This window comes from Empidonax traillii, unplaced genomic scaffold, assembly GCF_003031625.1.
Source record: "Empidonax traillii isolate 1590-97213 ecotype Southwest subspecies unplaced genomic scaffold, ASM303162v1 scaffold518:size600044, whole genome shotgun sequence".
NCBI classification, from domain to species: domain Eukaryota; kingdom Metazoa; phylum Chordata; class Aves; order Passeriformes; family Tyrannidae; genus Empidonax; species Empidonax traillii.
Window position 1 is genome coordinate 354,281 of NW_020955711.1, and position 15,035 is coordinate 369,315.

The 15,035-nt window shown below is 55.3% G+C and overlaps 1 protein-coding gene across 1 annotated transcript in view; it reads right to left on the bottom strand.

Moving 5' to 3' along the window:
• The window catches only part of NTN1 (netrin 1), a 96,142-nt gene that overhangs the window by 13,127 nt on the left and 67,980 nt on the right, over positions 1–15,035 (bottom strand). Inside the window, exons 3-4 of the mRNA XM_027896857.1 lie at positions 13,949–14,098; positions 11,001–11,054 (exon numbers count right to left, since the gene is read on the bottom strand). Of these exons, the coding sequence (XP_027752658.1) occupies positions 11,001–11,054; positions 13,949–14,098 (204 nt within the window). The remainder of the gene's footprint in view (positions 1–11,000; positions 11,055–13,948; positions 14,099–15,035) is intronic.

Sequence of the window (15,035 nt, forward strand, 5' to 3'; positions counted from 1 at the left end):
TGGAGTCCCAAGATGTGTTGCTTGGCTATTCCAGAGGCTTGCTGTCCTGCAGGTCCCTCTTGCCCCTCTCCAGGAGGCTTCAGAGGATCAGCCTGGGGTAACCTCCCCACGGAAGGTGATGCCAGAGTCTGGCCAAAAGGTCAGGCTGAAGATTAAAGGAGCTGCCTGAAGAGGTAAAGCCTCTTTGGGGTGGGGAACAACCTGAAACCTGAAGCACAAGGGTGGTTGGTGTCCAGGTCCTACAGGTGGGCTGTGGGGGGCACCAGGAGGGGTGGATGGGGTCAGGCCCAGCTCTCTGCCCACCGTGCTGTACAAACATCCCCTGCACACGGGGGTGCAGAACAAGGGTTGGTGTGCTCACCCTGCTGCTGTCCTGCCCTGCTCCTCCTCAAGGCAGACCTGTCCTCTCAGCCTGCCCGGCCCTGGCAGGGTCTGAGACCTCCCTGAGCCCCTCCTAGCCTTAATCTGACCCAGCCACCCCCGTTCTGAAGGACCCAACCCCCCCTGGCTACAGCACCGCGGTGCAGGAGAAACCAAGTGCCGCTATCCCAGCACCCTCCCCCCCTACTCCCGGCAGGAGTTTGCTCAGCTGCACAAATATTTCAGAGCAAATCCCCATTTCAGAGACTCAAACCCAAAGCACAACCAGACCTTAGTGCTTTCCCCCCCCCCCCCCCCCCCCCCCCCCCCCCCCCCCCCCCCCCCCCCCCCCCCCCCCCCCCCCCCCCCCCCCCCCCCCCCCCCCCCCCCCCCCCCCCTTCATCACCGTGGTGACATCCTGCTCCTCCCTGCCGGGTCCCCGGGGCCGGCAGCGCCCGGCCGCTTCCCTGCGGGAAAGCACAAACTTTCTGCGTTTCCCGGATAAACAGAGTGGGAGGGGATCTGGGAAGAGGCGTTTGGCGCTACTTGCTCGCAGAGGGAGCAGGTGGCGGGCGGCTGTTTCGTGTCCGTCGCAGCTTAGTAAAAAGTGTCAGCGCAGCCTTCAGCAGCTTTGCAGCTCAGCCCATCCCCTTGATATAGCTAATTCTCTGGCTGAGCAAAGGGTTTTCACAGCTAAACACCTTCTTTGTTTTGCTTAATTTTTTTTTTTTCCTTTTCTCTTAAACACCTTCGTTTTGGGGTCGGTTCGAGCAGGGCTGGAGTTGCTCCCACAAGCCTGGGAGCTGTGGGATGCTGAGCCCCCCGGTCACCCTGGGCTGTGCTAACACACCACGCTCCCCCCGGGGGCCGTTCATGTAAGAGTTGGGCTCTCTGATCCTCGTGGGTCCCTTCCAACCCAGAATACCGTGTGACTCCGAGTGCTGATGCTCCCAGGGTTGGGCAGGATGGAGGTGCTGGCAGCAGAGCTGGGGGTGCTGAGTGTTGTTCCTGAGAAGACGCTGCACGAGGCGCCTCTTGCTGCGCTTGCAGTTCCAAAATGAGCTTTAAGCCGCTGCGAAAGCCACATGTCGGTAACGGAAATTAAAGGCCCCCTGATTCTGACATGATAGAACGATTAAAGCCACATTTCTTGGCCTGGGTACCTAACTCGAAATGCAGATATAAGGCTTGGATCCCCAAGGGGATTCGGATTTCTAATCCCAATTTATGCAGCTAAATTCCTATTGATTTCCCCCAGGTAGGGCCCTAAATGCCTTCGTGGGCTGCGATCCAAGGTGGAGGTGTTGTGGCTTAGAGGGGGAGCCCCAGCCTTGACGGTCTGACCTCAGCATTTTGGGGTGAAGGGCATTTTCCTGCCTTCTCTCCCAGGGGGCTGTGCTTCCCCCTGGGGCTCTGGAGGGGGGCCTGGGTGTCCCCATCTCCTGATGTCACTGGGTGGGATGTGCAACCAGACTGAGCCACTAAATGAAGCCACAGGGCCAGTTATCAAATCCTACATCCACGTTTCTATAACCAGAGAGAGCAGGACTGAGGAAATGCAGGAGGGCCTGCTTGGGGTCCCAGATACCCCCAGAGTGGGCCAGTGCAGATCAGTGGGGCTGGTTTGACTTGCTGTAATGCCAGGGGAGCGTGGTGGTGAGCAGCTTTCATCTCTCTGCCCTTTTCTCTTTCTCCCCAGCATTACTGGTCAGAAATCCCCACACAGGGCTGGTGCATGAGCTGCCCCTTGTGACAGGGGAAACATGAAAGCATCCAGGTCCCCACCAGCTCTGGGCAAACCTGTGCTTGGAAATGCCGGTGTGGAACACCAAGACCTCTCTGCAGGCATCTCCAAACCTGTGCTCCAGCTGTGCTGCTGCTTCTGGTGTTCTAACAGTTGGAGAGGGGGATCTGCCCCCACCCAGGGGATGTGATTTATGTTTCTGTGCTGCAGAATCTGCCCATGAAGGGGAGGAAGGTGTATTTTTGTGAGCTCTGGTATCACAGCAATGCTGAAGATGGACCCAAGGGACCCTCCCTTCACCAGAGTCAGGGAATCCCAGCCCTTGGCTGTGTCCATGCCCACATCCCACAGCTGAGCCAGCAGTGCTCTCAACCAAAGCCCTGGTGTGGTTCCATGAGCCCATCCAACAACCACAAAACTATTCCAGGTGCTCCAAAGAACTGCTGCAGCCTTAGTCCTGTGGGACACACAGGACACCGTGTACAGCAGCCTACAGCTCCACTGTTCTGCAGAGCTTCCTGCTGCCCCTTCCCCATGGAATTGAGGGCTCCTCCAGGCTGTTCAGACTCTGGGAATAAATTTCCAGCCCTTCTTACAGGCAGCAATCCCACATCTTCAGCCTGTGGCTGGGGGCATGGAGGAACAGCACAAGGAGCAGAAGGGGGGTGTGTGGGGGGAGCTGGTGTTTGTTTGGGAAGGGCAGGGGCAGCAACATCGTGTCTCTGCCCTGTGGTTGAGCAGGGGCTCAGCTGGGTGCTCAAAGTGCTCAAACTGGGCATGAAAACGTTTCTGTGAGCTATCTCAAGGCATCCCAAAGGCAGTTTAACTCCCAGGCAACACGGGATAAAATGCAATCCACAACTGCCCAGCACTGGGACAGGAGAGGATGACCCTGTGCTAGGGTTTGGCCTGTAGCAGTTATGGCAGGGATGCCTTTGGCTCTCAGGCCTCTGGAGATTTCCCCAGATGACCATGAAATCCTGTTTTGCTTCCCACAGCCCTGAGGCTGCCCCTTGCTTCCATCCCAAAGAACTGTTTTAACATCTCCTCTCTCAGTCTCAGTGAACGACTGTTCGAGTCATTTTGGAGTGTGCCAGCTCTGCTTGCTCTGAGCTTCTAGCTCTTGGCCTTTGCTGCCCACACATCCTGAGGGGAGGGGGATGCTCTGGAGTGGCCCTCTCCTTGTCCAGGGAATATGGAGGGGATCATCCCTGTGGGATGTGCAGCAGGACTGCAATGTGTCTGGCTCGCAGAGCACACACTGCCTGCGAGGGGTCGATGCTGTGACCTCATCTGGGCTGGACTTCAGTGGGAGTCTTTGTCTCAGGGTTGGCTGCTTTAATATAAAGAAGCTTTAATAAAAAAAGCAAACTTAGGGCAGAGAATCCCTCCCAGGTTATTCACTTTAGCGGTGGGATCACTTCTCCTGCACCCTTGTCCAGCCATTGGATGGAGCAGGAGGTCTGTTGTGACTAAATTGGCTCCTCTCCCCTACCTGGTGATAACCCAGCTGTTGAGCACAATGCCCTTTGCAAATCAGTGCCCTTCATCCTAGGCCTGCTGCAGGACAGCCAGTGCCTCTGGCTGGTGGCCTTGGCCATCTCTCCAGCACAGCCAGGAGCTTTTCCAAGCCTTGGACCTGGGGTGAGCTGGGACTGGGCTGCTCAAGTCACACATGCTGTGTTATCTACAGAATGATCCCCAGGTTTAAAGCAGCCCCTACGTCAGCCTGTGGACAGGGATTCAGATGGTCTGTGTAAATCCCTGGTGCACAGCAAGCCTTTGGTACAGCCTTGCATTTAACCACACAGCTGTGAGACTTTGTTGTCTGTCCCTGGTCACCCCCTGAGCTGGCCCAGGGCAGCCTTGGAGCAGCAGTCCCCAGGAGCTGTCCCACCAGCTGAGACCCAGCCTTGGGGAGGGTCTGTGACCAGTCTGCAAAGGCAGAGGCACCTGCTTGGGCACCAGAGCATCTTCTGGCCTCCAGAGCAGGCTGAGGAGCACCTTTGCACCAGCACAGGAGTATGGGGGGCACTGAGGCCAACCCTGCCCTGTACTGATCACACCCTGGCACTGAGCTGCACCAGCCCCAGCGGGGCAGGAAGAGTGGCAGGAATTATTTCCACTATTTTTTTAATTTGTTTGTTTTGGTGCACTTCAGACCTAACCTTTCCCTGGGACCCTACTGAAACCCCCAGGAACAGATACACAAAACCATTCCTGCAGGACAGCTCCAGGACTCCCCGGGACCACCTGGCAGGAGCATCCTGAGCCCTGCCTGCAGTGGATCCTCACAAGACAGCCTGTTCCAAAGATCCCCAGGCAGCATCCAGGCTTCCCCGTGCCCAAACTGGGGATTTGCTGCCTGGTGCTGAGGGAGAAGCTGCCTGAACGCCGGGCCGGGCAGCCCCGAAGAGGGAGAGCCAGGACCACAGCATCCCAGTGGATAACTGCCATTAACCTCTCCCTTGGAACAAGAAGGTGCAAATGAGCCCACAGTAGCCTCCTTTCTTCTGGCTGAGCAAGATTGATTGAAAAACAAATTGGCGCAAATAAAGCATGTAATTAGATTAAAGCCTCTCGCCTGGAGCGGGAGGGGAGCGGCAGGGAGGGCTTCGCAGAGCCCGCAGCCCCTTCTCACCTCCCCAGCACCCAGAGAGGCTTGGGGGCCACTGGACCCTCCAGGAGGACCCCCAGCACCCGCAGGATGGGGCCAGGGCTGCCCATGAGCTCAGGGGAACTGCCCTTGCTGGGCCCCTCATGCTCAGCCGCTCCAATCCCAGCTGTGCTCCGGGCATGGTTTGGGTGCCTTTGGTGCATCCCCGGGAGCTCGGGTCACGGTGTCCAGAGGGAGAATCACCCCCAGACACCCCCTGAGCCCCACTGTGCCTCGGGGTGAGTTTGCTCCCTGCCCCCTGAGCTGCCTGCTGCCAGTTTGGGAACAGGAGAGAATGGCCTGAGCGATATCTGGTGTTTTGGGACACGGGTGCCCACGGCAGCCATGGCCTCATCAGCATCCCAATTTTCCCAGATGTAAAGGGAGCGAGTAGGAAGGCTATGGCTGCTGGTGACACAGTGGGGACAGTCCCACTGTGACCCCCTGTAAAACAGTGCAATGGAAAACACCACACCACCACCACACCCCCTCCTCTCCACCCTCCTCACTCTCTCCCAGGAGCACACGGGACAGGCAGCACATTTTCTACCCCATTCCCGCAGGATCAAACCCAGAACTGAGCCCCAGGACACGTGGGGGTGCCAGCCCTGACAGTGCTTCATCCACACCCGGCACTTCCCCACTCCCAACATTTCCCGAGCCGCTGGCGAGCTCCAGGGGTGCCCTGGGATGCAGAACTGCCAAGAGCCACTGACAACACGATTAAATACATCCATAGGGAACCATCTGTCCTCGGGAGCCACCCCGTGAATTTCTGCCCGACAGCACCTCCCGGCAGAGCGGAACCAGGACAGGGAAAATCACCCTTCCCACTTTGAAACACAGAGCTGGTGCTGGGGGACAAGAGCTTCGTTTCTCCAAGGGGAATCAGCATCTGGAAATGTCCCGGGATGGGGAGAGAATCAGTTCGTTTCACTTCCGAATCATCACTATTGTTTTGCAAATGCATGTGACGGTGACGCTGAGCTGGGCGGTCCTTGCTCGTGGCTTGGTACAGTGCCCAGGGCTTGTGGGTACCCTGGGGGTACAGAAGGGCAGTCCCTTAGGCAGAGTCCAGAGCTGGGGATGTGGGGATGGAGGGAGATGGGGATGAAGAGATGTGGGATGGAGAGATGAGGGATGGAGAGATGTGGGGATGAAGGGTTGCAGGGATGGAGGGATGGAAGGATATGGGGATAAAAGAATATAGGGATGGAAGAATGGAGAGATTTGGGGGTGGAGGGATGGAGGAATGAAGGGATAAGGAGATGAAGGGATGTGGGGATGGAGGAATGGAGGGATGTGGGGAGAAAGAATTGCAGGGATGAAGAGATATGGGGATGAAAGAACAAGGGGATGGAGGACTGGAGAGATTTGGTAGTGGAGGGAATCAGATGCAGGGATGTGGGGATGGAGGAATGGGGGCATTTGGGAGTGGAAGGATGCAGGGATGGAGGAATGAATGGATGTGGGGATGCAGGAAGCCCTGCACTGGGGTGATAAGAGCACAGTGCAGTTGTGTGGGAAGCTTATCTGCATTTCAGCAGTCTTGAGGGGTTTGTTTTGGTTTCTTTCCCCCGGACTTTCTGAGATATTTTGAAGTGACCAGAAGTTTCCTCTCTGGAAGCCCCTCACCCCTATTGTGCTCACAGCCATTCACTGCAGATCACCATGAGAAACCTCTTTTCAGGAGGGAGCTGGACGCTGCGGCCGATCAATCAGTCAATCAATCATGCAGTCAATCCATCACCTCGCTTACAGCCCGAGACAGGCCAGAGAATACCCATGCAGGGCTGAATTCATTGCTCATTTGGATGGGTACAAAGCTGGAGACCCCCAGACTGAGCCCAGATTTACATCGGGGTGACTGAGATGACATTTTCTCCCCCCGACAGGCAGCTGGGCAGACCTTTCTTCCCAGGCTGTGGGATGCGCCCGGCTCTCCACAGGCGGAGCTGACGCTGGTAGAGCTTCCTTGGAAGCAGGCAGCTCCCCCTGGCCCTTCGGGAGCCCTTTGGGAAGGAGGTGAGCAGTGCAGGGCCCTGTGCTGGGATCCGGTGCTGCTGATCCCCTGCAGACCCTGTGAGTGCTGACACGAGTGGCAGCACACATTCATGTGCTCACTGAACACCAGTGCTGGGTGATGGCCGAGGCAGGTCACTGCTTCCAATCCGAAGCAAAGCTAAGCCTGGCTGTGCTCCTGTCCCCGCTCATTTTCCGAGCAAGCCTCGCGCCCCTCGCAGATGTTGTGGAGGCAGCTGGCGGCTCACATGGTGTTGACTCCTTGTTTCCAGCTGCTGCAGCTCGTTAAAAGGAGCTGTGGTACATTTAATCCTTTCCTACTGTCACTCTTGCCTTGAAGCTGTTGCTGCAGTGATGATCACGGTGTTTATGGGGCGGTGAGCAGGGGGACAGTGATCCACAGCCTCTGCTTGGAGCAGAGATGTGGAGCCAAAAGGCACATTCCCACGGGGATACAGGGGTACAGGCTAGCTAGGAGGATGGGAATAAGGAGATTTCTCCCAGCTGCCCGAGCCATGAAATTCAGTCACAGCTCCTGTACATGTGGTGGGAGCAAGGGATTTATTTAACTCATCTTCTGCCTGTGCCTGGTGAGGGGTTTTGCTGGGGTGATGCAGATGCTGGTGGCAGCAGACGCCAGGGATCTCTTTTTCCTCCATGCCTATCTATGGAGATGGGCTGTGAGCCTCTGACCACGCTCTGAAGTCTGCATTTTGCCCTTCTGCTGAGGGATGCAGGAGCCCATTCCTGCTGCTCACCCTGCGATTGTCCCTGGAGTGATGGTGTGTGCCTGGGAACAGAGGACACTCAGAGGGTGGCCTTGGGTCACCTCAGTTCATCTAGGCATGGACAGGCAAAGATTAAAGCTTCTGACAATCAGAGAAGAGAAAGCCAACCCTTTTTTAGAGTTTGAATACTCTGGCTACCTGCAAATGCTGCTGAAACAGAAGCATTCCAATTGATCAGGGAGGTAAATTTTCCCCTTTCCCGGTTCCTGGGGGAGGATTCTGGCTAAATTTGGATATCAAGGCATGTACCAACCTCTGCAGTCTGGGAAAGCTGCAACTTGCAGCCAAGCTGTGCACACTGGGGGAGCCCCAGGGATCACCAAGACTGGGGGTTTCCCCCTTTTCTGCACTCGCTTCCAGCCTCTTCCTCACCAGCCAGGAACAAAAGGGCCCAAATGACATTTGAAAAGTCCAGCTCTGGTTTTGAAGCTGCAGAGGCTGATTTCCAGGGGGAAACCATGTGAGGCTGCATCAATCCCATCACCTGGTTTTATTTAAGCCCCCTAGCCAAAATCATCCGCCTCAGATAATCATTCCCAAGCCAATCTGGATTTGATTCAGATAAGACAATGGCTGAGTGGCAGGTTTGTAAACCTTTACCCCCCACTGTGATTTTTGTTTGCCCTTCCACTGTGGGCCCTTCTGCATCTCTGAATGGGACCAGGGAAGGACAGGGTGGTAGCACGAGCTCTTCTTGCCTCAAAAAGGCTGCAAAAGTGAGGAGCAGCCCCTCCTCATCCTCCAGTCTCCTGGAATGGGAGAGCATGAATGCATTTCATCTAAACAATTCAGTTTTGGACTGTTTTCCCACATTGATTGGGACCTCTGAGAGCTAAGCAGAGCCAGGCAGGACCCCCCACACCAAAGCTGATGTTGTCCCACCCCTTGTACCAAGGCCAGGTTTGGCCCATGGTGTTCTGCAATGTGCCCCTCGTTGGCTGGGAGGGCAGTGACGCTCACTCAGCTCTTGGCCAGGGTGGTGCTTTCTGTCCCGTGTAGCTTCGAGCAAAGGAAATAAAGCAGCATCTCTCCCAGAACTGGTTGCATCCAAAACCTCCCACTAATTGCTTTCTCCATCTCTGTAACCCCTTTACTCCCACAGCATGGGAGCTCTGGCTGGCAGACACGCTGATTTAAGGATTTGTTGAAACCCCCATGAAGTTCAGCAGAATTCTACAGGGTGGTGGTGGGGGGGTGAGGATTGCCAAGACACAGCACTGTCAGATGGTCCCCCTCGAGGGGAAGGGATGAAATATGGAGGGTTAAAGCTCCTTGGACAAAACAGGGCTTAAAAAGTCCAATAAAATCACTGTGAGTAGAATTATGATGGGGTGCTGGGCCCATCAGATTGTTCAGCTTGGCTCAGCTTTCATGAGGAGGCAGGACAAGAGGCTCTAGGTGAGATGGATTGGTCTTTGGGTCACTCCTCTTGGCAGGGAATGGGGAGATCCAGCCCTCCAGTGGCACAGGGATCCAAGAGGTGCTGTCAAGTCATTGCTCATGGCTCGCAGGCTGTCAGAATACCTCCATGGATAACCTTTTCCCAGCCTCCAGCAAGGGTTCCTCTGCTGAAGGGAGGTGTCTCTAACCCTGCTGAGATGTTCTCAGTTATTGGCTTTATGGCAACTCTGTTGGGCTTGGACAACTAAATAACCCCCCTCCCCACGAGGAGGATGCAGAGCTGTGGGAATCACTCCTTCCCAGTGAAGCTGTTTGCTCCCAGGGGCTGGGGGGGCTCAGGCCCAGGGGGTGCAGCCCTGCCAGCTCAGGGCGGGCACTGACAAGGGCTGTGGCCAATCAGGGTGGCACGTGGGGATTTGGGATGGCCAAATGCAGCTGCCCCAGTTGGCATTTGCCCAGGGCAGAGGGGGAGTTCATGGAAGGAGTTGTTTCCCTCCTGTGTTGGTATCTGCACAGGTGGCCAAGGTGGGGACATCCCCACACCAACTCCCCTTACAGCCAGGACAAGACAGAGGGGCTAACAGGAGCTTGGGGAGGGGCCCTGTGTGGCTGCAAGAAGATGGTGAGCTGCACTGTAATATATGATTAAGCTCCTGAGGATCTGGGGAAGATGATTTCTCCTGATGGAGTTGGGTAACTGAGGCTGGTAATGCCAAGAAACAGTGTTGTAAGGAAGAGAAGACCTGCTCCTGCTTGGCTTCAGGTTAAGTGTGATGGTCCCTGTTCCTGATAACCCAACACCTTGCTTTGTATGGACTCCCCAGAGAACACACCTCATGTTGGCACTGAATGCCTAAGGCAGAGCAGCCAGAGGGCTGCTCAGCAGGGCTGGGCTGGAGGGAGGCTGCCTGGGACAGCCCTTGCTGTGTCCTCAGGCTCCTTCCAGCCCTGCAGCTCGGAGGGAACACTTTCAGAAGCACACAGGAAACAACAGGCACAACCCAAGGCTGGGAGATCATTCTTGCCCAGACCAGCCTGATGCTGAAACACAGAGTTGCTGCTTCTGCATTTACGTGTAGCAGGACTTGCCCTTTAAATCAGTCCTGCAGAACACCCTGGGATTTACCTTGCTGTGACACTGGGGACCTAAGACCTTGTCCCTTTGCTCCCTGGGAGAGCTCCTGAGCACACACAGCGACACACACAGCCTGTGTAACAATCCTTGCCACGGGACGAGCCTCATCTCAGAGTTCAATCCAAGGTGACGTCCATCACTTTTAGTACAAACTCCTTAATTTATGAACCCACCTACACTGCTGAGGCAAAAGTAAACAGCCTTTACACCTCGTGTCCTTCACAGCTGTGGCGCTGCTCAAATGCCCCAGGAACCTGCAGCCAGTGGGACAAGTCACCCTTTCTCGAGACTCTCTGGCTCCTGCTGTCATCCCCTGCTCACACCCGGACATGAGACACACTGTTGTAACACCCACAGGTCACATCAGCACCTCAGAGTGCTTGGCACAAGGGATGCACAGATCTAGGAATATAACAGGAATGCTCCTATGCAGCAGTAAGCAGTGATTAGGTATTTTTTTCCCTTTTGGAGGAGTTTTGGTTCTCCAGTCCTTCTCCACCAGAAAAGCTCTTTGGAACTGTTCCCTTCCTTTTAAGAAGGTAACTACAAAACTTTATAATCAACCAGTGGTGATATCAAATCCTTACCTTTTTTTCCATCAAGTGTTGGTTCCACGTTGAGTGGAGCCACACACACTGGATTCCACCCTGTGTGCTTACAGATTTAGAACCTCTGGAAAAACCTCTCTCCACCTTCCCTACACTCCCACATGCTCCGAGGAACACCCGTCTCTCAGGATGCTGCACAGCTGTTTCCAACACTTGGGCGTAAAAGGAAACCACTTGTCCCAGTACAAACACCAGAATTCATGTATTTGAGGCAATTTCATTCGAGGGAGGGGGCTGCTCAGAAGACTTTTAGCATCAAAATGCTTCAAAAGGAGAGAGAACGTACCTGCGGGCTCCTCCGTGCTGCTGGCGGCCGTGGTGGGGGGCGCGGCGGGGATCTCTGCGCAGGACAGCGAGGAGACACGGATAGAGGGGAGATAAAAGAAGGAGGAATCATTCCAAATCCCAAAGAGCCTGGCCCCTGCACACACTGCATGTTCCCTCCCCAGCTGTGTCTACCAGCACGGAGGGTTTCCCAACTGCGTCCTCCAGCAAGGAGCATTGCAAGAGCCCCAGAGAGCAGCGCACCTGGACCATACCTACTGGAGAGCCAGGCCTCCCTAGAGGGTGTGGGAAAAGGGGTTTTTAAATAAAACATTTTGGCTTGTGGCTGCAGGCTGCACTGTGCCCAGGCCCTGCAGGCAGTGGGAATGCTGCTGCCGCTCCCTGTCCCAGGGTTGTCCCTTCCAGCTGCTGTCTCCACCCGTGTCTGAGGCAGTGTGAGCGCTCCTCTCCTGTGAGATAGGGTGCAGGTGAAGCATTGCCTCTCTCTGCAGGGATGCAAGTGTTACCTCACACATTTAAGGGAAACACAAACATTTCTGGTCCCTGGTTTTGATTTGGGACCAGCCTTGCAGAGCAAAAACCACATATTTGGGATGTTCATGCCCCAGCCTGGCTGTGTTTGTTGAAGTTAAAATGATGGGCTGTGGATGGAGGGGTGGCCCCAGCTTTGCAGGATGCTCTGCTTTCCCAGAGCACATACATAACTCTCATCACAGACATCTTTCACACATTCAGGGCATGGTGATGCAATTTCTGTGCATTCCTGGTAATCCTGGTGGGGGAACTCCCTACCAGCCCAGTTTGAAAGTGGAACTTAGGCACGAGCTGGGGGTCAGCATTTGCCTCCTTCTGCTTGTGCTCTTGGGAACACACCTGGCCACAAAGGCAGGGTTTGCTGGGGTCAGTCTGCATTGTGGTGACAGCAGCTCATAGGGGTGCAGCCCAATTAGCATTAGGGGATTTTTTCAAGTCATTCACCCTCATGCAATTAAACACAGGCATAGCCCATGTGAAAGATGTGGTGCATAATCAGGCAGCAAATGGACAGCCATCCCGGCCATCCCAAAAGGCTGGATGGGTGCTCCTGCCTGCAGTGCAGGCAGACAAGGAAAATATAAGCAGTGGTAAATCAGAGAGTAACTGTGTCCTTGCAGGCAAGGTGACAGCCCCTTGCTAGTGGCAGTGAGTCTGTGCCAGTGGGAGAGCAGCGTGGGCAGGGATGGAGCCCTCCACTACACACGGACCAAATATGTGTGAACTCCATCCCCTCCCACACCTAGGGTATGCTGACTGACATTTTTCAAGGATGAAAATGTGCTGGTTTGGGTTTTTCTGGGATGAGGGAACTGTGAGTTGCTCATATCCTCACTTTAATTGCTTTAGTGTCCTGTGTGCAGACTCAGCTCCCAAAGACTGCACATGGGCCTGACGGCCAGGCCAGAGCCTGGTTTGGAAAACATTTCTAGCAGAAGCTGTGGCCCCTGGGCAAGGATGTTTTGCAGTGGCACAGAAGTAAGTGGCTCCCATGGGTGCTTGGTGGTGGCCAGGTGGCAGTGCCAGGCAGGGCAGCCCTGCCAGGCTCACACCAGCCTTGAGCATGCCGGGTTGGGAGCTGCGTGAGCACAGCCCGGCTCCAAACCCCTGCATGGGTCATGTTGAAATCCTGTGTCTGACTTTATTTAGTGCAACAAATCCCGAGGGAGCTGATGCAAGGAACAATTTACTCTCTGATTTGCCATGGCCCTGGGGAATGATTAATGATAAACCTTTGTGCATACTTGCTGCAGAGCAGACTGGAGCCATGACTGGAGATCTTGGGGAAACAAGCATCTGGTTTGAGCTCTTGCTGTCCCATTGCAACACGGGGAAAAATGAATCTTAAGTGACCAAAACCCACCCCAGAATGCATGTTTTCTTCAGCATAAGGTGGAGAAAGGGTATCTGCTCCATAATTTGGCAGTGGCCATGCTGAGAGGGAGATGCTGCTAGGGGACAGTGCAGGAGCACACTGTGGGTTCCCAGCAAAGACTTGATTCTTTCAACCTTCATTTTGCTTGTTGGGCTTTTTCCCCCTTTTAGCAGCAGGGAATCACCCTTGAGGGGAGCAGTAACTCCCTCCCATCCCATTCCATTCCAGGCACCCCAATTTGGATGCTTCCTTTTGTTAGGGTGGGGGGAGATGTCTCACAAGGTGCATGAGCCACTGAATGATCCAACAGCAGCAAACCCAACAGGCAGCAGAGAGGAGCACTGGGCTAAAGCCCACCTTGCCTGGGCAGTGAGAGCTCAGCAGGGGCTTAGTGGGGATCTGGGTGTTTGCAGAGCAAATGCTGCAGTGGAGACACTTTGGGAGCTGTACCTGGTGCTCCCTGCTGTTGTTTTAAGAGCAGAGGAGGAGAGCAGCTTTGGGAAGGCGAATTGAAAAGCAAGCTCAAGGATGCAAATGATAAAACAGCCCCTCTTTCTCGGAGGGCTGTGTGAGTGCAAGACCCCCTTTAGCAATCCAGGTGCTATTGCTGCCTTACTGTGATGGCAACTCCACCAAACCAGCAGCTCCTCTGATTTGAGCTCTGTGTCAGTGCAGCACAACCTGGTTTGGGAGAGAAAATCCTGTTTGTAGAGGTCTGCTATAGCATCCAGACCTGATGTGGCACCTTTGCTCCATGAAGGAAAATCAAATTACTACTAAACTAGTCTGTAACTGCACTCACATAACCCACCCAATGAGGCAGATGAGCTGTTTGGAAGCTAGTGTTGGATTTTGGACAACTTTCCCTCCTGTGGGCAGTGGGGATGGCAGGGGTACCCAGGCAGCTCCATCCCCTGAGCGCTGCCCGCTGGCACGGTCGTGAGGGGGTTAAGCAGCCTCCCAACACGGGCAGTGGCTCCTGCAGGTTTTTAAGGGTTAATATCTCTAATCTACAGACACTGAAAGAATGATCCACCTACTTATGCAGGGGGCGATGGGGGACCGGCTTTGCTGGTAGCCTTTGGCGCATCGGTTGCAGGTGATGCCGGTGACACCGTCCTTGCAGGGACACTGGCCCGTGGTTTGGTTACAGGTTTGGCCGGCGGCACCCACGGGATGGCAATCGCACTCTGTGGGGGGAACACACAACGAGAGGGTCAGGGGAGAGCAGAGCGGCGTCGTGGAGCGATCCCGGCACGGCTCCACCTTTCCTGCCGCCGGCAAACATCCCGCCCAGCCGGCGAGCGCGCTGCCCCGGAACAGGGGGGCATTTGGCAGAGGGGGTGTGGTGGCCCTTACTTGGGCACAGAGGAGATGCCACCGGAGAGGGGGGTGGCCCTGCCACAGCCCACCCCGCTGCGGAGATGGAAAGGCAGCCAGGATGTCTCAGGTGCTGCACAGCCCTGGGGAGGCAGCGTGGGGACACCCACCCGTGGACAAAGAATCACAGTTTACCGAGTTGGAAGGGACCCACAGGGATCATCGAGTCCAACTCTTGGCCCTGCACAAGGCTATCCCCAAGAGTCACACCATGTGCCTGAGGGTAAACACAACTGCCTTATCCATGAGTGCTGTGATCAGGAGTTTGCAGGACTGGAAGAGGAGGGGAGCAGGCAAAGCAGCACCCACTGCCCCCACTCCAGACGCCCTCAGGCTGCCAGGAGCAGTGGCAGGACTGTAAGGAAGAGGGACAAAACCCAGGAGTGTTTCATCGCCCCTTCAGCACGTGAGATCTCAGGCAGGGAGCGAGTGCTCCCAGAGATGCTGGGAATTCACTTCACGTGCACTACAAGAAAAACCAAGCCAGCCACCCTCCTCCTTTCAGTGCTTTCACTCGAGCCCTTCCCTGCTGAGCAGCATCCCTGGCAGCTGGCACTGAGGGAGCAGGAAGGAAATGCCCTTGTGGGATGCAGGCAGGCTGGAGGACCTGCTGTTCCCGGCCAGATGGATGGAGGCTTGACGGCAGAGCTGGGCAGATGTGAAGGGTTTGGCAGGGGATGTAAATACTGCACTTGAAAACATTCACCATCTCATTTCCCACAGTGGGACTTACCGGCGCAGCTGTTT